The sequence below is a fragment of the Phalacrocorax aristotelis genome, chromosome 1 (assembly GCF_949628215.1).
Source record: "Phalacrocorax aristotelis chromosome 1, bGulAri2.1, whole genome shotgun sequence".
Taxonomy (NCBI): domain Eukaryota; kingdom Metazoa; phylum Chordata; class Aves; order Suliformes; family Phalacrocoracidae; genus Phalacrocorax; species Phalacrocorax aristotelis.
Window position 1 is genome coordinate 83,523,670 of NC_134276.1, and position 26,692 is coordinate 83,550,361.

At 39.9% G+C, this 26,692-nt stretch overlaps 2 protein-coding genes and 1 long non-coding RNA gene across 10 annotated transcripts in view; 1 reads left to right on the forward strand and 2 right to left on the reverse strand.

Moving 5' to 3' along the window:
* The window catches only part of OFD1 (OFD1 centriole and centriolar satellite protein), a 34,243-nt gene extending 15,610 nt beyond the window's left edge, over positions 1-18,633 (forward strand). For both annotated transcript variants that reach the window (XM_075095594.1, XM_075095600.1), the window contains 9 exons: positions 324-435; positions 1,875-2,486; positions 6,689-6,815; positions 10,808-10,908; positions 14,441-14,560; positions 15,364-15,515; positions 16,465-16,632; positions 17,309-17,379; positions 18,425-18,633. In XM_075095594.1, the coding sequence (XP_074951695.1) occupies positions 324-435; positions 1,875-2,486; positions 6,689-6,815; positions 10,808-10,908; positions 14,441-14,560; positions 15,364-15,515; positions 16,465-16,632; positions 17,309-17,379; positions 18,425-18,470 (1,509 nt within the window). In that variant the 3' untranslated portion in view covers positions 18,471-18,633. The remainder of the gene's footprint in view (positions 1-323; positions 436-1,874; positions 2,487-6,688; positions 6,816-10,807; positions 10,909-14,440; positions 14,561-15,363; positions 15,516-16,464; positions 16,633-17,308; positions 17,380-18,424) is intronic.
* LOC142058512 (uncharacterized) overlaps positions 1-26,692 on the reverse strand; it is a 287,316-nt gene that overhangs the window by 69,212 nt on the left and 191,412 nt on the right. The gene's annotated exons all lie outside the window — the stretch shown is intronic.
* Positions 19,714-26,692, reverse strand: part of GPM6B (glycoprotein M6B) — a 109,998-nt gene continuing 103,019 nt past the window's right edge. For 4 of the 7 annotated variants that reach the window (XM_075095651.1, XM_075095681.1, XM_075095642.1 and 1 more), the window contains 4 exons: positions 26,318-26,489; positions 24,353-24,426; positions 23,976-24,041; positions 19,714-21,616 (listed from right to left, as the gene is read on the reverse strand). In XM_075095651.1, the coding sequence (XP_074951752.1) occupies positions 21,467-21,616; positions 23,976-24,041; positions 24,353-24,426; positions 26,318-26,489 (462 nt within the window). In that variant the 3' untranslated portion in view covers positions 19,714-21,466. Of the gene's footprint in view, positions 23,266-23,975; positions 24,042-24,352; positions 24,427-26,317; positions 26,490-26,692 lie in introns of all 7 variants that reach the window. The other 3 variants (XM_075095701.1, XM_075095661.1, XM_075095691.1) reach the window with 1 other exon arrangement.

Here is a 26,692-nt window from a genome sequence, read left to right on the forward strand (position 1 = left end):
CTTGTTCACTTTTGTCTATGTACGTGTGCAGGCTGTTTAGGTGTAGCTATGGGGATTGTTTGTTTTATGCCTGTTTTTATGTAACAGCTCTAAAGAAGACAAAACAAAACACCACTGAAAAACAACATCAAAAAACCCCCAATGTAACCAGAGTAAATCTTTCCAAGTCAGTAAGTTGTCAACACTGACTTTCAGTAGGAAAGTGTATGCGTGTATGGTTTGACTGGGCCTGAAAAACATTTAGAAACAAGTATTCAACCATCTGAGATTCTTCTTTTTGTTTGAATTATGCTGGGTTTTGTTCTTCTCTCACCCTCTTACAGGTTGAGCGTTGTGCCCAGTTAAAGACCCAACTGTTGGACTCCGAAGCTACTGTCAGGAAGTTAAATGTGCAGGTTGAAGAACTGAAACTGCAAGTGAGACAAACGCAGGCAGGTTTGTATCTTACACCAGAGCAGTCTTTTGTGATGTTCATTTACCTAACCAGTGTAGCGATTTCCAGAAACTTGAAAAAGCTGCAGCTGCATAGAAATAATATGCCACCAGTAAGTAGGTTTCAGGTTTAAAATAAAAATCTACTTAAAAGCCCAATTTAAAAAGCAGACTTGCTACAACTACCCTTCCTTTCAGAAAACAAATATACAGGAGAAAGGGAAAACATTCCTCCCAGAATACTTGCATGTTTTTATTGTCTGTTTTTTCTCAGTATGAAGACGTTAATGTTTGGTAACATAATCATCGTTCTCCACGAGGCAAGTTGTGTTTTAATATATTTTGATTCTTGAATGTTCACCATAAGAATAATCAATTTGAAATTGTATTGCGTAGCTCGCAAATTAAATCTAACTTTTAAACAGTTGTTATCAAGGCTAATAACATATGCACCTTGTATGGGCATTAGAGATGGGCACTTGTATAAAGAAATTCAGTCTGCTGAAGGAATGTAGTTCTAAAGATGCCTATCTGTTAAATTGCGAAGATCAGGTATGATAAATAAAGTTCTGGGATTGAATACTGCAATGGTTATTCATTACATGTAGCGTGTGTTGCACCATAGTTTGGTCAATGCAATGCTTTATATTATTCACTAGACCAATATGTACATCGTCATATATGGTACAAGTATCGGTACCATTTGGAACAGGAAATTTATTAGTGTCAAAATAGTAAATATATATTTTAATTAAATTACTGAAAGTGCTGCATGGACTTTTATTTTTCATCAGAGTTAAGGATGTCATTGAAGAATCATTTATGTAGAATAAAAACAAGGTGGTTATTTTGCTGAGAAAGGTACAGCCCTGTATGTTGGTCTTTTGGGCATGATGAAGCATCCAAGTGCAAGCCAGGGAGCAGACAGCCCCAAAATGTTGCATTTAACTGACAATTTTTGAGAATTTTTTTTTTTTTTTAAAAAAAAGAAACCCAACCAACATTATCTATACACTATGTTGGTTTTCTCCAAAATTCTTTTTGACCTCAATAGAAGGAAACTGTTAAGAATTGAGGCATGCCCTGTGTCCCTCACCCTTGAACAGCATGTTTGGCTATAACGTGTCCAAAGTGGTGATGTTTTTTTTTTTAATTTATTTAAACATAATTTAAGAAATGATATTGTAGAATGCATACTTCAGGTAGTTTTACATGGAAGGATTATATTATTAAAAAAACAATACAAGTGATAATTTGCAGCTATGCAGTGACATTAAAAATACATATAAATCAACCCCTTTAAATTCCAAAAATTCAAGCCAATTTCATGTTAAAATAATTTTGATCAAATTGGAATTTAGATGTTATATTTTACTGTTTCTGTTCCGTTATGGGTCTGCCTCTCTCTTCACTGTCACTCACTTTCTCTTGCCATCATTTAGCTCTGGAAAATGAAGTGTACCGGAATCCAAAGCCTTCACTTGTCGATCGCTCTGTCCTTGACTTCACTGGTGACAGAATTGTACCTCATGACATTTATGTGGATAGCGCCTTCCTGAAGAATGAGGTTATGACCAGTGTGATGAAGGCAAATGCTGTGCCAAGAGCTGGCTATCATCAGCAGTTACAGCCACGCAGTGCTTCTCCGGATTCTGACCTGGAGTGTATGGCACAAACCCGGGCTAGAATAAAAGAACTAGAAAAAGAGGCAGAGTATCTGGAAGAAGCCTACAGGAACTACCAACACAGAGTCATGCAGGGTGCGGCTGCAAGCAAAGCACCAAGAAAGATGCAGTCCCCTTTACTTCTACAGTGTGCTATTAGTAGAGCCCCCTTGACTACGCAGCAGGAGCTCCTAGAAGATAATCCCAGCTCCCGGCATTCCCCCCTGGGCAGTCCAAGAGGTGAAAAATATATCAAAAGAACTGGGCAGGTTGATGTCTTTAAAAATCCCTTAACACCACCACACAGAGGAGCATCTTCTTCAAGACGCCTTTCTTCTACTCCTGTTTCCAAATTGGAAAGGGATCTCAGTAACAAGAAAATTTCGGATGGTAAGTCATGGTTGTTGATGTGGTGTGGTATTGGGGTTTTACTTAATGTTCCTCTTGCGCTATAGGAAGGGAAAGGTTTAGCAGTGGTAGTCTTTCACTCATGTTTGCTAAGAGGCAGGAGAAGTCAGATACAAAATATGCTAGCTGCTTGGAGTACTGCTTCTTCATGGAAACAAGTACTGGAGAAGTGCACTGAGGGAGGCTGAACACACTGCACTTAGTTCAGGTAGCTTTAAAGAGAAGACTATGCCATATTATTCACTACAGGTGTACCTTTAGGATATAGAACCATAAAATGGTTTGGGTTGGAAGGGACCTTTAGAGGTCATCTAGTCTAACCCCCCTGCAGTGAGCAGGGACATCTTCAACTAGATCAGGTTGCTTAGAGCCCCGTCCAACCTGACCTTGAATGTTTCTAGGAGTGGGGCACCTACCACCTCTCTGGGCAACCTGTGCCAGTGGTTCACCACCCTCACTGTGAAAATATTTTTCCTTATATCCAGTCAAATCTACTCTCCTTTAGTTTAAAACCATCCTTGTCCTGTCACAATAGGCCTTGCTAAAGAGATTGCCCCCATCCTTCCTGTAGTCCCCCTTTAAGTACTGAAAGGCTGCAATAAGGTCTCCCTGTAGCCTTCTCTTCTCCAGGCTGAGCAAAAGTATACAGAGTTTAATTCCAAAGTTGCTATTATGTCTAACTGCTTTGCAATATTAATTGTAATTTCCTGGTGTTAATAACCCTCACTCTGTATTCCCATCTTTTCATTTAGCTATTGTAGTTAACGTGTGCAGCAGCAGACTGCTTTGCCTGGCTTCTCTTAAATTGAGTTCACCAGTCCGAAAGGTCCAGATTTGCTTTTGTTTGTTCTTTGTGCTGTGACATCTTTATCAAATATTCCTGATCAGTTTGAGGGGGAGGGGATTAATGTTTGGTCATGATTGGAAAATTGTAATTTGCTATTAATTTCACAGTGTCTAACAATTACTTCTTAGTTTTTTTGGTTTTTTTAAAGGGTCAGTATTCAGAAAAATAAGCAAAATAGGAAAGAATTGAAAAACTAAAAAAAAAATGCTGTTTCAAACCTGCAGTACACGTGCTTCTTGCATCGTGCAATTCTTGTCACCCTAGCTCCAAGTGGATTTAATAGGATGACAGAAAGAGATAGTAACAAAAAAAAAAAAAAAACAAACCAACTTCTGCATGAAGGTATGCTAAATATAAGAAGGGCAGCTTGGTTGGGAAAAGAGTGGGCTGTGGGAAATCTGGAAAGCAACGAGTGATGTGGAAAAGGTGAAAAGGGATCGATTAATAACTGCTTCACAGACCTCAGAATTCTGTGCAATTGAAAGGAAAGAGAAGGAAGTACTTTATCATACCATGAGTAAGTTGTGGTATTTATTGCTTCTGTGGCAACAAGTACGGATGCAGGAATAAAACTTCCCTGTCAGGAGGGCCCAAGTATTGATTGAGGAGAGGTTGCGCAGATGTTGCCAGAAGTTAGATATATGTAGTCTCCTTTTAGAATCTTAGTTTAGTTTTGTTTAGCAATGGGCACTGTTAGAAACATACCACAAACACACTCTGTTACTGCAAATGTATTTAAAAACTTTAACTTCTAAAGCAATCTTTTAACTTTTCTCTGTCGCCTTGTGTATAAACTACTTCTAGACTATTCATTTAATACTGCACACACAAAAAAATCTTTAATATAAGTAGGGTTTTGTTGTAAATTAGGAAATGGCAGAAGCAAAGTTGTGTGCATAACCTTAACCATCCTTCCTGTCTTTTGTACCTGTCAGGGGTGCATTACATGACGGCTGATCTATTTTTTCCATTGGACCTGTTCTGTGCTTCATGCACAAGACTGACTTGTTCTGGAGAGGGATAAGAGTTGAATAACTTAGGAGGGTATTACTTGACATAGGTGTTACAGAAATTGAATGGTATGTAGTGTAGGAACCAGGCTGCAGCTAGATGATGTGCTCTCAAGGTGAACTGATGCGGTACTTGCCCCAATAAGCATTGCATCTTCAGTGCTAATGTGCTCTTGTGGGATTATCTGCTTCCAGTTAGATTGCTTCCCCACTGATGGGTCGGCTCTGTTTCAAGAGTCTGAGAAGGAGTGCTTTTATACTGGTATACATGTTACGCTTCATGCTAGAAACGGCTGAAGCACCAGATGTGTCTTTCCTAGAAAACTGTAAGTCATTGTGGAAGCTTCCATGGAGCTTTTCAGTGCTGTTGAAGATGCCAGTCTGAACAGGTCAGAATAAATTTTAGGTAGTAAAAGATATCATGCAGGTGACTCTGAGATCTGATTTTCCTTTAAGTGAGGTGTACCACAGTCTGCTCATGTAAGGACAAGCTGCCATTCAGTTGTCAGCACCTGTCTACGAAGGATGAAAGGAAGAAGTGTGTCCTCCTGTAAAATACTTGCAGTTGGCAGATCTAGCAGCTGTTTTACTGCATAGTCTGCCAGTGGAAGGGTATGTGGTTTTCCCTCTTCCTTTAAATTATGTCATGTATTTGACTCTTCTTCCCAAGCCCATGCATGTTGGACATCTTTCAGGCTTTGTCCTTCTACTGAGAGGGAGTCAGCCTGTTTGTTTAAGAGCAACTAAAAGTAGGACAGGGTCCTTTTCTGTTTTCCCCTGCTTGCTGTCTCCGATCTGTGGACAGAAACACAGATCAAGAACTAGTTACTGAGGAAAAAAAATCTGGATTGCCATCTGGCCCATGCTCCCTATTACTTTTCACCTTGATCATTACTTGACCAAACTTCATACTTTCTGATGAGAAAGAACAAGGGTGGTGAGTCTTGCAGACAGGGTACTGCGAGCCAAAGACGTCAGCCACTTGTCTTTTACTAGAAAATCAGTAAGTTCAATCCTGGAAAATTTCTAAATAGTAGTAGGTTGTAGTAGATTACTGTTTGAGATGTCTGGTGTGCTACTGGTGTCCTAACCTGCAGTATCTGTTATGCTGGGGAGGTGCCTGCGGTAAGTACTATGTGCTGTTCTGGGCCATTTGTTCTGCATGTGAAAATTTGGCAGGTTGTTTTATAAAAGACTGGATGTGGGTGGGCTGAGGGTTCCTGCCATGAACAGGTACTGCCAATACAGTACTACAAGTACAGCATAACTGCTGGGTTCCATCCTGTTGGTGCTCAGCTTCATTAGAGGGTGTTTGTCTGTGTTGCACGGGCACAGGGGCTGTCTGGAGATAAAAATCCACAGGCAGCCTTTGTCTGAAGCATCCTGAGTACTGCAGCACCATGGTGGGGTACATTCTATACAACCACCTGAAAGAACTTCAGGTGTGGGAGTGTTAATAATGGCTTTTCCTCTATCTCATGAGCAAAATTAGCACCAGTTATAGTAAAAGTAATTTGGTCAGTAAAGAGAAGAAAAACAACAGTACCTCCTTACGGATTGAATAGCAAATCTTGTGGAAAATATCATAATTCATAGTCTAGTTACGTAAGGCCTGTGCAGCTGCAGAGGAAAGGAAAATTAAGACTGCAAAGCAAAATTTAAGCGAAGCGCTGGACTTTGCAAGTTTGATTAAAAAGCCTTTTTAATGTAGGGGATTTGGGGTTTACCTTGGTTTCCTAGGAAACTCAAGATTTCTTTAGTCATCCTGTCTGTCTGTTCTCCTTCCCTGATAACTTTACAACTGTTGATAAGATCTTCAAAGATTTCCTATTTGCTTCATCACCCATTTTAACAAATCTGTAGAAAAGAAAACCTCCAGCTTAACTTTCCTAATGAAGAATGGCCTTTGGGAGACCTCAAGCATTATCTTTTGCTGGCTAGTAAGCGCATCCCTAGCTTGAAATCTGGGTCCCAAACTGCTTTCTCTAATGCCGAGCGTGGGAGAAATTATTTGGTGTTTGGCAGAGGGACTGCAGTTTGTGGGGAACATGGATGTATTATGGGGTCATGATAATGACAGGCTTTGTGAGGAGTAAGTTTATGATGGTGAAGGCTTGTAGAGGAGAATTGCTGTACAAAAAGGGGTGGGGGGGGAGAAATAATCAGTGCAAGAAAGTTCATGTTAATCCTGGTAGCTTTGGATGTTAGTTGCCCTATAGTGGTGGTGCCTGCACAGCCCAATTACATGTGTTGTGAAAACCAGCCTCAGCTGAGAAGTGGTAGGACAAATAACTGACTAATACAAACTGTATGATTTTTGTCTGCAGACATCAGTGGCTTGTACCTTGCTTCTTCACAGCAGAGTGTTGACCAGGTGCTTTCTCCTATTTCAAAGCCTATTTCATCTTCCGAGTCTGTTTCTTCCTCACCATCCAGTCGTGGCCAGAAAATCAGGTAACATTGTTTACAAAGCAACATTTTTAACCTGCCTTTTTAAAGAAAAATATTTCTAAATCTAACTGATCATGGCAACAGCTGCTCTTACAATTCAAGTAAGCTGTTAATTTTATAAGTGAGAACTTTTCTAAAGATGGATAAGGATTTCCATTCTTCAACATCATGCCTCAAGAGGAACTTAGTTTTATAAAAACCAAATACACCCTCCTTCCAAACCCAAACATGTTTGGCAAATATGATTTGACATTTTCACTGCTGTTGAATTTGTGCTTCCTTATAATGCAGAGTTGTGTGCAGTGAAATACTTAAACCTGAAGTGCATTGGAAACTTTAGATGAAGCAATGTTTTTTTCAAACAAACAAACAAAAAGAGTCTTGTCCTATGACAAAGTGAAACTTGATTTATTTACAGAGTGTTCTCTAAAGTCATTTCACTGGTGTAGTTGAGCAAGGATGAAAGGTTCTTCCAAAGATTGCCTCTGTTGGGGAGAAATGGTAATTGTAGCAGTGTCCAAAGGTTGCCTATGTCCAAGACATATCTGACTTCTCCTGGTGTCCCACAACTTTGGACACATTCAGAATTTAAAAAATTAAGACTGTATACTTTTTTGAGTAAGAAGAATGCCTATACAGTGTTGCAGACGGGAATGTGAAGGTACTACAGTGGCAAATTAACTGACTATCATGTGACATGTCTTATTTACAACAGTGCTATCAGACACCTTCACCCTCATATGAATTACCTGAATGCAAATGTGTTTTTAGCAGTTTGCTGTAATGGGCTCTTCTGGGATTTGAAAGGTCTGATGCCTCTAGTAGGCTTCTGTGCCATCCATATAAACGTGATCCTGATAAGGCTAACAAGAACTTCTGCTGACATTGTAGACTAATTTGAGAACAAACTTGATTTCAGACGATGATGTTGGGTCTTTAGAGGGGTAAACTTCATGTTTCAATGACTTGAAACAATTTTTCATGAAAAAGGTAAAACTACAAGCTAATCACAAATTCCTGTCCAAAATAGTCTCTCATCTTTCCAGTATCAGAACAGGCCTTTTGCATATGCTTGATGTTCAGAAGCTATTGAGGTTATATTTGATGCACACAAAAACCCTTAATAAAAAAAGGCTGCTAATTTCTTGAGCAGAGGTATGTCTCTTTTCTTGTGTCTTTATTTTTCACATCTGTGACCTGACTGATGAGCTTCTGCTGATTGAAGCTGGGTAGTTTCTGCTGTCTGTTTGAGAATTTAAATCAAGGCAATTTTATGTTCTCACTTCATTTATTAACAAGCTCTAATGCAAACTCATTTTTTCTCTGAAGAGCTTGTTCATGTGCCTGTGTAACTGTTTTCAGAATAGGAATCTCCAGTCTCCTTTGTATGTGGGAAGGGGATGAGTAGTAGAACTTTTTCTCCTTTCCTTTGGTGATTTTTTTTTTTAAGATCTGTTCTTAAGTAAATGAGTAACTTGGCAAAATTAAGCTGCATAAAAATGACTTCTCCTTCCTCTTTGTACCTCCTATTTCCATGTATGAAAATCTTCTGTTCTTAATGATCACTGGTGCCTCCACTCTCCAAAACTGAGAATCCTGAATAGGTGTCTTCAGAAAATGCTCGAGTATTTAATTTTTAATGTTTCTTTCCTAAGAAGAGACACTTCAATTGGCCTTAACCTGCTAGCCATCATTCCAGATTTGAAGGCTGAAGAAAGATGGCTTGTCCTGGGCCAGCTCTAGCACGCATTCGTAGGGCTTTCTTATTCTGTTGTTATCAAGTCCTCGATATACATTTCATGTAGAGAGGGTATCTTTTGTGGTTAGAATTTGGGGACAGCTTTTATGTTATTGGCCTTGAAAAGAAGCTGTTGGGATTTCTAGGGACCACGAGGATAGTTCCTTTAAGTGGCTGGCTCATTCATGTTTTCTACAGTGTGTCTCAGGTTTCCTGTACTCCTGTGAGAGACCTTATGAAGTGAAGGTTGGGTGTTAACCTTCATGTTAAGGGGATACAGGAAAATGCTCTAACACTGTGGGGGACTGTACTTCTTTGAAGGGTGCTGTAGAGTCCATGCTTCCTGAAGAGTGAACAGTATGAGCAAGTTGTGTTGCCAAGAACAGGCCGGGGTCTGGGCAGGCAGCTATGGGTTGCTGTTGCTTTTTTGGGTTCCTTGTGACAAAGCAAGGGTATGAGGTCCCAATAATTTTCTTGAACTTGCTGCTTTCCCAAGACTTTCTTAAAGGAAAAACATTCTTTTGTTGAGTATTTTAATTTCTTGTGCCTTGGGCTGTTTTCTGTTCCATAAAATATTTAAGAAATGTATGTGTGGGCTTTTCCAGTTATTTACTCTCATTATTAGGCAAATGCCACATCATTGATGTGTATTGTGGGATTAGTTTATGACCTGTGGATTTTAAGTGGCAATGGGAAAGTCTTTAAAAAGAAAAGAAAAGAAAATACGATGCTGTAGCACCAGTAAGCCATTACAAGTTAGACCTCTGTCAGAGAGGATGAGCAATTGCTTCTGTGATTACAGGAGCTCCTTGTTTATGTTTCAAGTTATGAGTGGTATGAAAGAAGCCAATAAACACAGACAGGAAGACTAGAGTTATAAGGCAGATTATTATCTAAACTGTTCCCTTTTTTGTTTAGGGCTGAAGAAACCAGTTGTGAGGGTTGTTACCAGTTTTAGGCTAAAAAAGTAATTTGAGACACTAACAAAATAGTTTAGATGGTGGTGGTTGGTTTCTTGGGTTTTTTTGTCTAAGCTTTAAGGGTAATTATAAGCATAACACATGCAGTTTAATCATTTGGTGTTGATTGGCACACCAGTACTGTTTTATGGAATATTGACATCAGGTACAGGCCAGGGTTTGGTTGCCAGCTTTGTTTGATGGAATGAATTTTGAAACCTGTTTGGAAGTACGTGTGTTTGGTGGTCTTGAGGCAGACCTCTTCTGTTTGTGGAATCCGAGGCAGTGTCTTGACTATGTTTCTAGCAGCGTTGCAGGACACAGTACTGAAGAAGGTGACATGCATGCCCTTGAACCCTGTATCCTTAAGAATTACTTAATACTTAACCACTCTGTGAAAGAAAGACTGAAAACATGAAGCAGACTTCCAAAATCTTGAAGTTCCATTTATTCTGTTGTATTTAATTTACAGGGTATTTTTCCCGACTGACATTACTTAACTAGCCTTCTGACATTGCAGATTGATTTGTTTGTCCCCAGATTTACATTTTTTATTGAACATGTCTCATTGTGGGGGTATGATTCGTTTGTTCTCCACTTTTTCCCCGCGGAAGACCTGAATTCCTTTTAAATTGTAAGCACAAACTTATTTATGTCGTGGTGAAGAGCACTAGCTGTGTAAAGTCAGCTCCTTTATGAAGTGCTGCTGCTGAATTTCATTAGTGACCTGCACTCCTTTTGCTATTCCAGTTCTGGTCAGAGTTCAGTGGCTGGATCACGTGAGAGATATTGTTCTTTTTCATTATCTTTCTGATGAGAAAAACAGGAATTTAGAATGAGGGCACTAACCCCATTTTTCGTTGCACCCAGATTTTCACCCCTGCATATATGTTTCACCAGACATCTAATCCTAATACATTTCAAACTCGTCTGTTAAGATGACAGCAAAGTAGAAATTAGACTGTAACACAGAGCCTAAAAAGGCAAATTTCTTAATTTCAATTGATTGTCACACTTCATTGTATTTTTTTTTTCTTACTCCTTCTGATAGTATTTTGTTTTAATGTGAGGCCTTTGTCATATGTAGGCCTTAGGGAAGGGCTGCAGGGAGATGGCTGTCAGAGAGACGGAGCTGACTTTGAGTCAGAAAGTTACAGCATTTTGATTGCATGGTTTTTACATTTAGTCTGTTGCGAAGCATGTGAGCAGTCCTTGTATTTAAATTTCAGGTTGCTATTTGGTTAAAAGATTAGCATTTATATTTATTAAGTTGTTTATGTTCTTCCGTCGTCTTTCAGACTTCATAATCAACGAACAGATAAACAAGATTCCAGTGATGTCCCCAAACCGGAAAAACTAATGTATGAGGACCTTGAAGAATGCATTTCTTCTCCTGAATGTAAGTTGTAGTGCATCTTAGACAGTTTGTTTAACACCTTAGGGCTTAAAAGTTGTAAGACAATTGTCTTGAGAGTTTAAGACTGTAGTTGGAGAAAAAAAATTCCAACTGATTTTGGAAATAATAAAACCAAACTGTCTCAGATGGTGAGGGATTAATTTTCTTTGAATTTGTATCTTTAGAGGAGAAGGGTACATAGTAATAAGTAGACACTGAAATAGAGTTCATTCTGAAATTTGGAACATACTTTTTCTTCAGAAATCTTGTGTAACCTTGTTCTGATAAATGCATGTAGGTCTGACACTTGTTTCAGGACGTTTTAAAATTGTGTAGGATTTTTTTTTTTAAAAACAGCAAAGCGTACTAGTATACAAACGAACTTGAGGCTCTGTTATATTTGCTGCATAAAGTAAAACACCAAGGACTGTTCACCATGGATAGTATCAGAGCAGTATTACGGAGTTGTAATTCTGAAGGTAAGTTTCTGCAGCCATTACATATACTCTTGTTGATTTTTTTTTTTTTTTTCTTTCAGTAGCTGAAGCTTAAATAGTATTATGAATTTGAAGTTATTTTAGAAGTGTGTGTAAATGTGTGAAAACACTTGCAATTATGCTGTCATTAATCAGGATCTCTGAGTAGTTTTGGAACATACGGTTCAGTTACTGAAACATGAATTTTATCCTAATTATTTTTTTTTTACTCTGAGGTCAGTGTTTTATTTATTTACATTTCTCCTCCATGTTGATTGTGGAAAGAAACTTGTCATTATGTGGTGTTTTGCACTATGTGCTAGAAAATGTTTCCTTCTTTCTATACGCTGCAGTCAAGTCTGCAGGGTCAGTTTTCAAAAATCTTGATGCAACTGAGGTACTGCAGAAAGAGGAGGATAAGAAAAGTTAATGCAGCCATTTGTATATGGAGACAGAAAGAGATGCACAGTTACTGGCTTTATTTCCTAGATTTTCAGCATTCGAGTGACATCTTAATGTTCGGCCTGAGCAGCCTTATCTCCCATGAAACTGTGGGTTTAAAGTGAAATTGTCAACAAGACGTGAGCAGTAAGCTAAACACCTTTCCCATTTCCAAATTTTCTTAGGTCTGTTAAGTCTTGGTAGAGAGAAGTCCTTGCGTGGTATAATTAAATTTATAGTTGGTGAAGAGATTATAATTATTGTATGGGAGAGTTAGAATCATTGATTTCAAAGAAAATACTTGTAACGGGTGTGAGTGTTTTCCTGGATCCGAGACTCGCTTATTCTTTTGTCGGTGGTTAGGTGGCATGGAAGATGGAGTGATGCCCTTGCTCTCTCTCCTGAGCCTGTGAGAATATGACTTTCAGTATTTTAAAAACCAATCAGTGAAACAAAGAAGATATTGTTTGTCTAAACAGCAAATGTGCTGATAGTGCGTACGGATAACCAGCAGGAGCCCGTTACTCATCTATGCATTTCTCTGAAGTTTTACTCAGTACATTTGTTGTTTTTTAATTTACCTCATTTAGTTTTCTTTTTATAAGTTTTAAATCCATTATTTGAATGTAAACCAAGCCTGTAGCCACTAATGGTTTCTACTCATCTCATATTTTAATTAGATTTATTTGTTTAATTTCATATCAGAGACTTCTAGGAATACGTTACATATTTCACTTTTATTTTATCACATATGAGAACAGACTGGCATTTTCTTGGCAGTTAGGCATGAGTAGCTGCTGTGCCCAAATAAGTTACCACTGTATCATTTAGTGACGTGTGGTAGTCAGTAATTTTAGGAGTTTGCATATGCCGAAGATTTCTAAATCACAGTACTGTAGTTGGGTCAGACTGCATCAAAGATAACCTCAGTATATAGGAGAAAATTAGAACGGGTAAAAAGAGCAGAAGGTAACCCAGGTGGAACTGGGGGGGAATAAGAATGTAAAATCTAAAAAATAAATGTAGAATAAGCTATAATGAAGGAAGAAGTTGATAAGAGTAGAAGAAAGCAATAGAGTGAAGGAGGTGCCAGCAAATATGGAAACCCTTTTAATCCTACTGTGAGAGAACTCTAGCGAGGAAAGACTGGAATTTCTGTTGGCAGTAGTTGCTTTTAGTTGACGTGCTCGTCTTAAGGAAATAACGCATCTCTTGCTGCCCACCCTCGCATGAAGGAGTGAAGGTGTACAAAGAGCATTACCTTTTTTCCTTTGCAGAAGGGTTAATGTAAAGGTGCTTTGTACTGTATTGGTTTGGGTTTTTTTGTTTGTTTGTGTGGTTAGCAGACCGTAGGAAGTTAGAGGTAATATTTAACAGGAACCTATTTATGAAGGCAATTTTTTGACTATTTAAGTATTTCATACCCTGAAACGTATCAATGCCTCATATGGAAATAATGATGTTGTTGATAACCTTATAATTTAAACCTAACTTTAACGAGAGAGCAAACCAGATTTTCTTTTGAGTCTGAAGCCCATTATTGTGGTCTTATGTAAAACGTACATAGGTTTTACTTTCCGAGGCAAAGCTGGCAGGACTTCCTGTTGCTTTTGTAAGAAACTGAAAACATTCTCGTAACTTTGCTGAACTGAGTTTTGGCAGAAATTTTCAGTGATGCTTTCTTCCATAATTCCTTTAAAGAACTTCAATTCAAGAGAATCAGACCATTCTGAGAGAGACGCTGACCGGTTTGGGTGTGTTGTTTTTCTTCATGCAAAGTATTTCAGTTTTATTATAACATGGAAGAAAAAAATGCTTGAAACCTTGAATATATTTGAAGGATGGGAAACTGATATTTTCCAAGCCTTTACCCAAATCTGAAGGAGAGAAATAAGGTGTCTGTACTCTATTACACTAAATGCTTGGAAAAATGGTACGGTGTATTTCAGTTTGGTACCTAGAGACAACGGCTACATCTGACTCTCTATCTCTTTTTGCTTTCTCCCATAAAATTGAGATAATAGCAGTCTGCGTACTTTGCAAATAAATAATTAAGACGACGTTGAGTACCATAGGGACGATCGCAGAGGGAAGAATAGGAATTGCGCTTCTGTAAATTCAGAGCCACGTTGCACAGGGAGAAGACAACATGATGTAGAATATCAGAGTTAGCAGTATGCATCCTGTGCACTGAAGGAGGCAAGGATCCTAATAAAGAAGTAGCATGTGATCAAATAATTAAAGGTTGTTTTATGTGCGTGGTAAGGATGAGCTAAGTTTGGACACGTTATTTTTCTGTGACCTGTATCTTGATTGTGTAAAGAAATGAAAACATTTTGATTTTCTGTTGTATATTTATTCATTAATCTGTTTTGGCTTTGTAAACAGATGTGTTCCAATAGCTGATTTCAAAACTAACAGTTCTGTAATTAAAGAAGCAAGTACAGCCTTTGATAATTCTTAATCCTCGGGGAAATGGTCAAGTTGAAGGGAAAATGCTCAATTAGTGCTGATACTTATGTGTTCTAATTCAGCCATTCCCACACTTTGTGTCCATTGCTGTGCTCCGCTATTGTAATTACAAAATAATGAAGCCGTTGTTCAAATTTCTTCTCCAGATCAGGGGGACATTCCAGAGCAGTGTGAAAGTGATGCCTTGCATCCATCTGGGGACATCGTCAATGGAAACCATGTCACAGCTGCTCTGCCAGCAACAGCCACTTCGCTGCAGGACTTAAGTGAGTTCTCAGCTCGGAAACAAAAGCGAAATACCCTTTTTAAATGTGAAACGTATAAAACAAAAAGCCAAATATTTAACATTCTGTACGTATGTATGCTGGCGTGATTGAAAAATCTTTCCAAAGGCGCTAAATATGTAATAAAGAGGACGGAATGTTTCCTTCTGCTTTATGATAGAAGGATGTCTTTTTCACCCTGGTTTTGGTTGAGTTTCTTATTAAATTAAACAGTTTTGCCACCCATCCGCCCCCATCCAACTCCTACAGAGACAATTTTGCTATTTTCTTTTCTCTTTAGGATAATTATTAAATATTATTCCTGCTCTTGATAGAAGTAAGACTTGAAAGGTTTTGTTTTGTTTAAGTATTTTATGTCAGTAGTTTGTCCTGCAATAATTTTCAAAGGTTTTTTGCAAGTACTTTGCTTTGTAAAGTGTTGTATCCAACCGTATTGCAGGGGGGGAAGAATACAGCAACATGAACTTTAGGATAACAGATTTAATGAGGAAGTCCATGGTAGGAATGAGAAGTGCATAGAGAGATTTGTCAGCTCTCTGGCCTCTACTTTGGCTCTCCTGTTTAACTAGTAGGGAGTCATGTATCAGACTAAAAATGTGTAGAGGTGGGAAGAAACATTACCAGATACCCAAGAATAACTTTGATATATGTATAAAAAAATATATCCAGCTGTTTTTCATTTACTATTAATGTTATACAGGAACCTGTTACTTATTTGTATGCTACTGTAGCAGATTACTGAACTACATACATCAAATCACAGATGTTGAAATAATTTTTCACAGCGGTGCTGGATCAAAGACAGATTGAAGAACAGAACAAAGAAGTTGAGAAAAACTTAGAAGAAGAGAGGGAAGCAAGAGAAGAAAGGGGAGGGGGAGAACAACAGGAACCTTTGGAAAGAGAGCAAACAGAAGTGGAAAAGCTTAACAAAGAGGTGGTGATTTAGTATTTTAATTTTTGACAGTAATGCAGCTTTGTAGTGTCACGTATTTTAGGATTGCTCTGTGTGTTACTTGGTTAAAAAGATATGATTCCTTAAGTGAAAATAGTAGAGGCTCAGTTCTTTTATGTACTTGTGCTATTAACTGAAGAGTCTCGCTAGAATTTCTCCTTATGCTGAGTAGCTTTTTCACTGCAAACAGAGGCTTTTTCTTCCATGCTTCATGTAGCTGTAGGCTGCAGTTTTACAGCCAGAACTTAGAAGGCAGCCGTCACCACACTATAGGAACAAGCTATACATTCACTGACTTTCTGGTCTGGACCGCTGCTGGTGGGACACCACCAGAACATGTTAATGCCCATCTGTTCATTAGCCTGTATTGGGGTAGGCAGGGTACTTTCTTGGACGCAGAAGGTATAAGGACACCTTAAGGAGTTTACTTAAGTCCCTTTGGCCTGATGTAGTATGTGTTGAAGTAGTCTTCTGGACTTCTAGGACCTGTATAAAACTTGTTTTTGGCTCCCTCCCATTTCATCTTCCTCTTCCCACCATTAAACCTTGGTTAATTTGATTGAGTTTAGTGGTGCTGATTAGACACGCTCATGCTACCCTTCACACCAGCAAACTAGGCCCTTCAAGAAACTTGCGTGCTCCCGTCAGCTCCTCTCCTTCAGTTCACACGTCGATGCCGGGCACAGAAGCCTCAGGCCTCACAGCACGTCTCGGGTGTCCGGACGGGGTCAGAGTGGGATTTCCTGAATGTTACTTCTTGAATTGAAGCAATAGCTTAACATTTCATCTTAAACTGCCTGTAATAAATCTAATGCTGTTTAGACTGGTGTGTTTTACTGAGTTTAACATGAATCCTGTAGCGCAGGTATTTAGGTAGAAGGGTATTTTGCTTGAGCTGATCGGTATTTAATTTTGATTTTGTGTCTTAAAGTGGATCCAAGACTCAAGAAAAATAGATGAAGAAAAAGAAGATGAGGGAGAAAAATTTGAAAACTGTAATTCTGGTGCTGAAGATGACTTAAAGGATCCTGCTCCAAATCCATTAGAAAAATACATGAGAATAATTCAGCAGAGCAGAGAGCGGGAACTGGCAAATAAGGTTATTATTCTCAAAACCTCGTCCCCAAAATATTATTCCCTGAATTTGTCTTACTAAAATGTGCTTAGAATGAAAACAATATTCTCGTTCGTTCTTTTTTTTTTCCTCATTCAGAAGCTTTATGTCATGACCTGCAGAGGGGAATATTTGGATTTGTATTGCAAAAGTGTGTTGATTCAAAAGAAAGATGATGAAAACTCTTTCTTTTACAGTGGGGGTTTTTGGTTTTGTTTTGGTTTCTGGTATGCTGGGGGCAGGGGGGATTAGTCTGGTTGCTTTTTAGGAACTAGGACAGTATTTAAATTTTAATGGCCTCAATTTTTAGTTTAAACTATGTTTAAATACAGTTTGAATCTACACAGGCCAGTTTGTGTTCCACTAACACAACTGACTGATAGAATTTATGCTGGCAAAGTGGAAAACTTGACCTTAAAGAACAGGTTTGTACATGGGGGAACATTCCTTTCATGACAGACTGCAGCATACTTTTGTTCCGATATCATCCAAACCTGATTTTCCAGAGAGGCATTAGCTTAGATGCAATGCAGCATCTGTAGAAACAGGGGGTTTATATTCAGTTAGATGCCTTGAAATACAGGTGCTGTTATTAAGAGTCACTTAAACCTTGACTTAAGAACCAGTTACAGAAAGTGTATTTTTTCCTGTTGGCTGCCAGGATTTGAAGAAAGAAGAAACAGGAGATTTATCACTTACAGAGGGACTTCTGTCTAGCGAAAGGGATGACAGGTAAGGCTTATATTGCTATTCATCACTTCTATTAACCCATAGTAATAAATAGTTACGGTACGAATTACAGTTGAGAGACATCTGCCATTTTAAAAAGCAAAATAAATATAAACAAACTAGTAATCAAAAGCAAATGTGTTGGAAAAATTGAGGCTCCTTCCAATTCCTAGAGAGGGGAAGTTATGCACATTATGGCATTTGGATTTGGGAACGCCATTTGATGATGTTTCAAAAGCTGTGGCAATTAAAACCTTTTCATCTGCCACTGAGCAGCATCTCGGTTCCTCCGCTGCTTGGGTAACGACCCTGTGGGAGTTCGTCTGCACTGCACCTTGCAGGTTGGCTGTTACTGGCATTGAATCTGGCTTTGATTTATCAGCAGCATCGCAGGCTCCCAACAAATTAGTTCACACACTTTTTTTCAGAGGTTTTGGTCACCTCTGCTGAGTTACCACAGCTGGGGCCTTTCCCCTGGGTCTCTCTAGGCACTGATAAATAAGGATGTGTAGTTTTTAGTTGCTTGACAGGTGAAAGGGAAAAAAACCAACCCTACATCTATCAAATCTTTCAGTTTATGTGAAGATCTAGAATTGAAACTATATATAAGCCAAAAACAGAATTGTGAAGAAAAGATTAAATGCTGTCACTAACTGTAGTAATGATTTGGTATTGTCTGTGCCTTTAAAGTGCTGTTTTTCAGACCAGACCTTACCCTGGTGCTTCTGAACTGGTGTCTGTATTGTGCTCTTTTCACAGGGTAAGCACTGCAAAAGTAGTGGATAGGGAGCAGTGCTTTTTGGTCGATGAGCTGCCTTGCTCTTCGCAAAGGCCCAGATCTCGCCCCTAAGGCCTCACCTATTTCCTTTGTTTCACTGACCCAGCAGGAGGATTGCAGCATAGGTGGACGTAAACCAAAGCCAGTGATTATATGCAGTCTCTTAACTGTGCGGACCTTCAACTTTCGCCCTAAACCAACTGTTTGTATTTGAGAGAAGAAACTGCCCTGGACTCATGATGCTTTCTTTCCCTCCTATCCCTCATACAGTGCCACAGGCATTTCTCACGGAGACGTGGATGAAAACTTCTGGTGAACAATGGCTACTGATTTTTTTTTTTTACAGTTATTACTACAATAAAAACGTTTTTAACGCCGCTTTCTAACTGTAAGAAGTTGTAATAAATGTTCCGCACAAGGATCGAAGGCTGTATAATTATAAATTAATAAAGCTGATTTTGAGCTGTCTCATCACTTCAGTCATGGGTGGTGAGCCCTGATGTGTTACTGATCCCGGAGGAGGCCCTTGCGTGGGGTGAGAGGCAGGACACAGCAGCGCAAAGAAAGGAATCGGTGTGTTCAGGCAGGCTGGCTTTGGCGCTAAATTCCTGAAGATCTTGATGGCTTTCCAAGCGGTGCTCCCCCCACCAGCCCCTTCCCCCCAGCTGTGACAGACTGTAGGTCAAAGTAACCGTGTCGCAGGTAACGAAAAAAATTCAGTCGTCATCAGTTTTTTAAAAGCGCCCTGTGGAGGCCCCGGCTTGTGCCGTTCCAGAGAGCAGGGTGCGGCAGGACCAAGCTGACGCGGCAGCGGAAACAAGCGTTTTATAAGCGGCCTTAACTCATGTATCACCTTGTTGGTACAAACCAGCCCGGAATGGAGAGATTCAAATAAAAATGCTATTTAACTCATCTTTATTTAAGCTTTGTATTTTGTAGGTAGATTATAGGCAAGATCATTAAACTTTATTTACAGTATAAAATACAGTATTTTTTTAAATCAGTGAAGTAATTTTGGGTGGCAGCATATGTTACAACTTGCACTGCATTTGAGGCTGCTCATCTTGACCTGACTGTAGGAACGTGAAGCCAAGTTTGACAGAATTTAGGGGCAAAAAGCCAAAGTTCCGGCATGTGAATTCTTTGCACGTTAAAACACGATGTACCAAAAATGCGACAGAAATAACCTTTGCTTTCAGCAATTAAGACAAAGAGTGATTTGGGGGCCAGTCTACTTTTACGTGCTGCTTAATTTGGCGTTGCAGCGATGCCGGCATTTACAGAGTTTCTAAGCAACTCCGCCTGCTGGATGTGCAGAGTGGGGTGGGTAGCGCTTGTTGCATCATGCTGGCCTGGAACAACTCAATCACATCACACTAGAAGCGGTCGCTGACTGACCACGCGGAAGCGTACGCCTACAGGGCCTCCTGTCCCCGTGCAGCAGCAAACGGGTGCTACTGAGCAAAACGGGTCTCGCTCCAGCGACGGAGCCCTAGAGCACAGAGATGCGCTAGCAGAGCGTAGCTGTAGGTCTGTTTTCAAATAAGCATACACAAGTGTTGTCTATTATCTACAAATATTTATTTTAACACTTGGATGTAACTACAGGAAGCCCTTGGCACTGATAGAAAATATTGATCACTGTTAGGTTACAAAAATTTATACATAGCAAAATTTAATGCTCTTTACATAAAAATATTAGACTACTTAAACAAAACTTGAGAAACTCCCAGTAATAGCTACACTGAATTAGAAAAGAATTAGGCTTTAAGACACTGCCTCCGTTATTACCCTTATGCAAACACTGGGCTAGAACATCACCTGCATTGCTGTAGAAATGTCTCCTTCATGCAACAGGTAAGAACATACACTAGGCTATTTTGTCATATTTGCTCTACATTGGTCAACTTTGCCCCTTTTTTGAAACTGTCAAATTAGACTTCAATACTTAACAAAAAAAAAATCATATTGGAAGTTAATACCTCCCCCCCATGCCTTGTCTCTCAATACTGACTTGAAGAAATTTGTGCTTCCTTTGATTTATATTCAGCAGTCAAAACTATCACACCACATGTCGGCTTCACATGGGTATGACTTGAATATTTGCCTTTTTTTTTTCCCCAAATGACTGATGTATTTCACTTCTCCCCCCGACATTTATTTATATATATATATCATATAGAACAAACACCAAATATACCATCACTAATACTCAAGATATCACTGAATGCTTCTGAAAAAAACATTAATTAGAAGGCAGACTTCTATAGGAAATGACTTTAAAATGGCACCAGTTTGTTTGTTTTCTGAACACCACGTTTTCTTAATGTGCTAATTAATTTGTAAAAAGGAAAACACATAAGCACTGACTATAAATTTGCTAAGCACCAAGATAGAGAAAGGTGGACATCCTGTATTCTGTTTTTATGGCTGTAATTTTTATTGTTCGTGTAAAACTCTGCAAACTTTCTCATCCGCTCATTTGAATTAGTCAGATCAGTGTCATTTTAATAAGGTAACACTTTTCACTTACTTAAAAAGTCGGATAATGGTCTCCTGCCACTATATAAATGCTAAGACATTTATAGAAAATAAATATTAAGGCAAAGCTGACATTTATTTTCAAAGAAGGGGATCATTATCCAGATCCGGGGATGTACATTCCATTAAATAGTTAATAAAAAGATTAAAACGTGGGGCATCTGCTCAACGCTCACGGGAGCACAGGAGCGTGAGCGCTCCGTCGTAAAAAAGTGTGGCACAGGAGTCGGGCGCTGTTCCCGTGGCCCACGGCAAGAGCGGGCAGAGACGGCCCCGTTGCAGCCGCGTTAACCGCTGCAACCGTGCTGTCGCCTAAGCACGAGCCGTCAGAAACCCTCGCCGGCCGCAGTGCCGCTTGGTACGTGACCCGAGAGCGTAGGTCACACACCGCACGCGTGCCTTTGCCTAAAGGTCTGCGCAGAGAGCTACTGCGGCTGGTTTGGAGCACCTGCCACGGTTGCGTGCAGGGCGGCGTGCTGTAGAACACGGCAAATACTAAGTACCAAAAGTCTCGGAGAAGGATAATTTGGTCGCTTATTGGGAAGTGTTGCCTTTTAAAATGCCTGGAATAAAACCTCCATTCTCTGTATGAAAGGATGGAAGATTACCCGTGGGAAGATTTCCCTATGAATGTGTTCCAGGAGCTGGAATGTGAAGCTTTTGCACTTCTCGCTAATTTTGTTTGGTAGACACACATCTGTACTGCAGAGCAGCTATTTGTTGATTTGTCAGAGCGACAGAATTCTTCTGCTGAATTACTGTGGCAAACATTTATGTGTAAGAATTGAGTTGCTCTTTTGACCGAGACTGGATATCCTGAAGCTCCTGCTCTTCTTTTGCTTTGATATCTTGGTAGGCCTGCATTTTGCTGGCATCCTTTAAGTAGGCCCAGTTAGAAGACAGTATCATGAGGAAGTGGATCTGGAAGAGAAGGGTGAGCATGATGGCTAGTGAGCATGTCAAGAGGCAAAGCAAGCTGCTAGTTAGATTAATAGACACTCTTTAAAATAACGACTGGGGGGGGCGGGGGGGGGGGGGAAGTTATTCTACGTTAATAAGCATTCTGTTATTAAAACAAGCACAGAGGCCGTTTTCAGAGATCTCTAGAATCTGGCATGCCAGTACTTCAGTTGGTTATTCACAATTCGGAGGAAGTTAGTATAACAGTAATAAAATGAGCTACAGAGTCGTACGGATCAATTAAAATGCAGAATGGGGGGAAGCAGGAGAAAAGTTTTGTACGTGGCAATTTATGTCGTCTGTAAACTACGAGGTGCTCAGAAGAACTGCTCGCTACGGTTGTGGCGTTCACGCGTATCCAAGCCCAGATCCTGGTAATTCTTTTCCCCCAACAAGCAGATGAGAATTCCACCCTCCCCCTGGAAAAAGCCTGGAACTGTAAACAGTTTTATTTACGTGAACAAGGCTACATTAACATATTGAAAAATTAAACAACAAAACATGAGTCCAAAGCTAAGCAAAAGCATGCAACCTCTGGGTTAAGAAGCCTTAATCGTATATTTTTATAACTACATTTTAAACTTCCATTGCCCAACCTCAGGTGAAGAGTTGTGTGTCATACGGAGCAACTGGTTATTTTTTTTTAATCATCATTATTATTATTGTGTGGATTTTTTCTAGTTTGTGCATTCGTCTCTTCCCAACTTCTTTTCACCATACTTCACGCAAAAAATCTACATCTGAAAATACCGATTCACTTTTCTTTTTAACCCCAACAGTGTAAAGAGGTCTCTGAGATTTATGCATGGTTTTGCTTCACGCGCGGTCATACTTACAGTTTTGAGATCTGGCTACTGAGAAATCAGTTACTCAAGCGCACGCCATACCAGAACAGAGGCTGTTTATATGCTGTTTCTTACTAGTTCAGGGCCCGAAAGAAAGAATGTGATTGTTTTACGCAGAGCTAACGCAAGGATGTATTTCCTTCCAGAGAGAGCATGATTTGGCAATTACTTGAAAATGAAGTAAATGAAAGAAATCGACTTCATCATCTGTGCGCTGGAAATACAAGCCAACCAATTCATAACACCTGGGCTTCCGAGTTCTGCCAGAAGAGGCTGGCACTACTTTACTCTTCCTTTTCTCTTGTACCGTACGTATTTTGCACGCTCAGGGGGGGTCGCATTTGGTGTTCAGGATGAGGAATAAGTTAGCAATTCTGACCCTGAACTGTTCCAGTATTTGTTCTAAGAGATGCCTGCTAGCAATGGAAACATCCCCATCTTCAGCAGGATGATTTATAAACACCCCTACAGTAACTGAATCCTCTCGACATGACAGCATAGCCAGATCTCATCCACATCAGAGTTCATATACAAGAAGTCATTTTATTAATCTGATGAGCTAAATGATGCTTACTGAAGCTATTTACAATTACTGTAACAAAATTCGGAAAGCTAGACTTTCAGCCTAGGGTGTCAGTGGTATTTCAAGCTACGCAATGCAGCTCTGTACTGGGCTTATACAATCTAGAATTTAGTGCAGCAATCTTCCCGACTCTTAAACTTCAAAACAGCATAGTTATATGTAGTAGCCATCATGTAGATCAGCTGGTGGAAGAGAACAAAATACAGGAGAGTAAGATACAACAAGGTGCCAGCTCAAGCCCGTTTGGGCAACTGTCGATACTTTTACAACAGACGTTATTCTGAGCTTCTTCCAGGGTGAAGATGCAAGGTAAATAGCTCGCCGTTTATCCGGAGAGGCTACAGACCTACGTACCGCCCCCCTAAGGCTATTTTCGGCAACCGACAGCGAGTATTACGCCCGGATTTGGCTGACAGGAGGGTCGGAGCTGGCAGCTAGGGGAAGCGTTACACATATGAAGCAAGTCATCTTGTAAACGTCCCTTTTTCCAGCTGCTCCCTGTAATTGGCATTGCAGAGTTGCACTAGTCAAACTGCCTGGGTCCAGACAGGAAAACCAAGAGGTTACAGCGGTTGATCAAATACACTACAAAAATGAAAATCAATAGTGGACGTCACACCAGAAACAGTGGGCAGAAGTAGGCCTTTCAAAGGACGTGCAAAGAATTTTATCCTAAGGATGGGCTAAGTGCGTTAAGATGACTTCTTAAAGCAAACGTTCAGGACCTGCTGACCTGTAAGGACCAAACCACAGCAGCAAACAACGGCGATTACAGCTCGCCCTCCTCAATGTCTAGTATCGCTACTTTTAAGGTACGCAAAATTTAATCTTAAAGCATCTTAAGCCTGAAAGGAACATGTTACACAATAAAACAACAAAAAATACTACCCACCAATGCTATGACAGTGGCACCAGCTCCAGCACAAGCCACAATGAACAGGTGGTAAGACATGTAGAACTAGAGGAAAAAATACGTTAAAAACATTGAGGTAATTGAGGACAGCATAAAAATGCATTTCAACTGTTCTCTAGAACAAGGATAATAAAACCATCTTCATAGCAAGGTATTTAAAGCTTTAGAAAATAAAAATTTTCTGAAAAAATTTGCATTTTTTAGATGACCTAACAGAATAATTTCAGTGTTGTGTTCAAATCAATCTCTTCATACTGCTAGTATTAGTTTTCTCCAAAAGCTTCCACCAAGTTATTTATTACATGGTGCCCGAGCGACCTGCAGGCAAAAGCTGCGCACAGGTTACGTTTCTGTACCTCGTTCGTGTTGCAGATGTTCTCTAAAATCGGGCCACAGGCTTTGCCAGGCACAGCATTCCAAGGGATAATACCTGAAATACCACAGCAAAAGAAACCACTGATTTTAGCAGTCAACACACGCTTTCTGTTCCCCTCTCGTCTTTCCCGCCCACTCGCCAGTTGTGTTCCCATTCTGGGCATCCGCGCGTTGACCAGTACAGCTTTGAGTTGGCGGGAGGAATTAAAACAACTCACTCAAGTTGCGCTTGCTCCCTATACCGAGGCTTGCCGCCAAGATACGTTCTCAGATGTGGTTTTCCCATATGGCAGCCAAATGGTTGGTTGGGTTTTTGCACTTCGGGTCCAGCCGCATACTGCCTACTCCCCCACTCAGCTCTGAAAGGGATCATCTGCATCTCAGAGGTACTTGGCACCTTTCAGGATAGCACTTAAGCTTAAGTTCTACTTGAACAAGTAACTGCTGTATGGGAGTGCGAATATGGAGCTAGGGGGAAGAACCACAGAAAGATTTTTTGCTGTTTTGGTTCCAGTAGGTAAAAAAGCGCTAAGTGAACACCGCTAAAAGAAAATCCAGTCTGCCGCAGCTCACGTACTCACAATTACTTTTCTTACACGACTGAAAATCTGAAAAGTTGACAGGATCTAGGAGGTTTAAAATAACCTAAACTTTTCGGCCGGTAACAGATGTAAAGCTTAATCAAAAGCCTTTTGAAACAGAAGAAAACCAGTTTGCCTCCTCCATATAACTCACATTTCAAACTCAGCTGGTTGGAATTAGCAACTCTAAGGGGCAGGTCACCGAAATTACCTCAGGATGGTATGGCTTCCAAAAAGATTTTATAGGACTTACTTCAAAGCCAGCTTCTTCTCTGCAATTGCAATATACGCTTGAAGCCTTTTAGCTACCGCTTCCACCCAAAAATGTGGGGACAGTTCGGTGACACGTGCCATCTGTCAAGGAGCTGCTCTGTCCCATCACTCATGGAAACCCAAGTGACCGTACCCATCAGAGCAACGGCGCAGCCCTACGCGGCGCTCGTACAGCTGCGAAACAACGGGGAGGAGCAGAGAAGCGGAGGAGCACATCTTTCCCCTGCACTCCTAGGCTTTGCTGCTGATGAAAACATCTTCCCAGCCTCTTGCTGGCAGTTGCTAAAATAGGATGCAAACATTTAACTGATTTGGGACTTCTTGCAGCCCAGCTAGGAGAGCAAACCCAAGCTTTCTTACTTTTTCAACTCTGAATCCATTTCCTCAGCTTTGAATGACTTAGTCCAAAGAAACATTCATTCCTAGAAATTGCTCACTGAAATGAAGCCCAAAATAATGGTGACAAAAGCTCTTCTGCACAAAGGAAGCCGAAAAGATTAACTTCAGGAAAAACTCACCTTAAGGAATTAATTACTTGAAAAGCCTCACCCTATTTTAAGCTACTGCCCCACACCTCCGCTACCTGCGCCCCCCTCGGATTTCTGTGTGTCATCAGAAAGCGGAATTAATTCATTAATAGTCAAGGCAGACTCTTGATCGCAGGTTTTTGGCCTTCTAACTGAAAGTAATTGTTAGAGCGAAGTTCAGGTGTTAACTTCACATTTAAGTGTAAAACCAGCTTTTCGAAAGGAAAGAATATATGCATATGGAGGTTCAAAATGCAGAATCTGGTTATCTGTTTCTCGGCGCTGTTTCTAAGCAGTTTATTTTGAGGCCGATCTATTTTTAAACCTAATATTATAGTATTGGAAACTGCTACAAAATCATTTGAGGTAAATGACTTGCCAGTTCAGTTAAATTGATTGCATCTGGAAAGAGATCAGTGTAATCTGAATTAATTAGAAAAGTAATAGCACATTTAGAGATACAAGATGCTTTTGCATTTGGTTCATTTGATAAGGCTGAGACGAACCTACTGAAGACAGGCCAAGGAGCAAGGATAAAGCATTTAATCAGGAATAAAATGAGTACCGTATTGCCTGATATCCACGCAGATCTGGTCCCCTGGAACTGTCACGTTTGTCTGAAGAGATCTGATGACTTCACAAGTTGACCATATGTTATAGAACATAAAGACAGGCACAGCAGAGAAGCCAAAGACCCCAAGCCAGGCCACTCCAAGCACATAGGTGAGGAAAACAAACTGGGCAGAGAAAACACAAGCACTTCAAGTTTATCCATTGAAAAGACTACTTGAATTTTTCCTTAAAAGTGCTTCAAAATAATCTTTAAGCATACTTTCAGAAATCAAGTAATAAAACATTTGATTTTCAAGCACAAATAAAGTCCGTATTCTCGTCGCTTACAAACACTTTGGTAGTTTAAGTGCTACCGAGAAAGTAATTC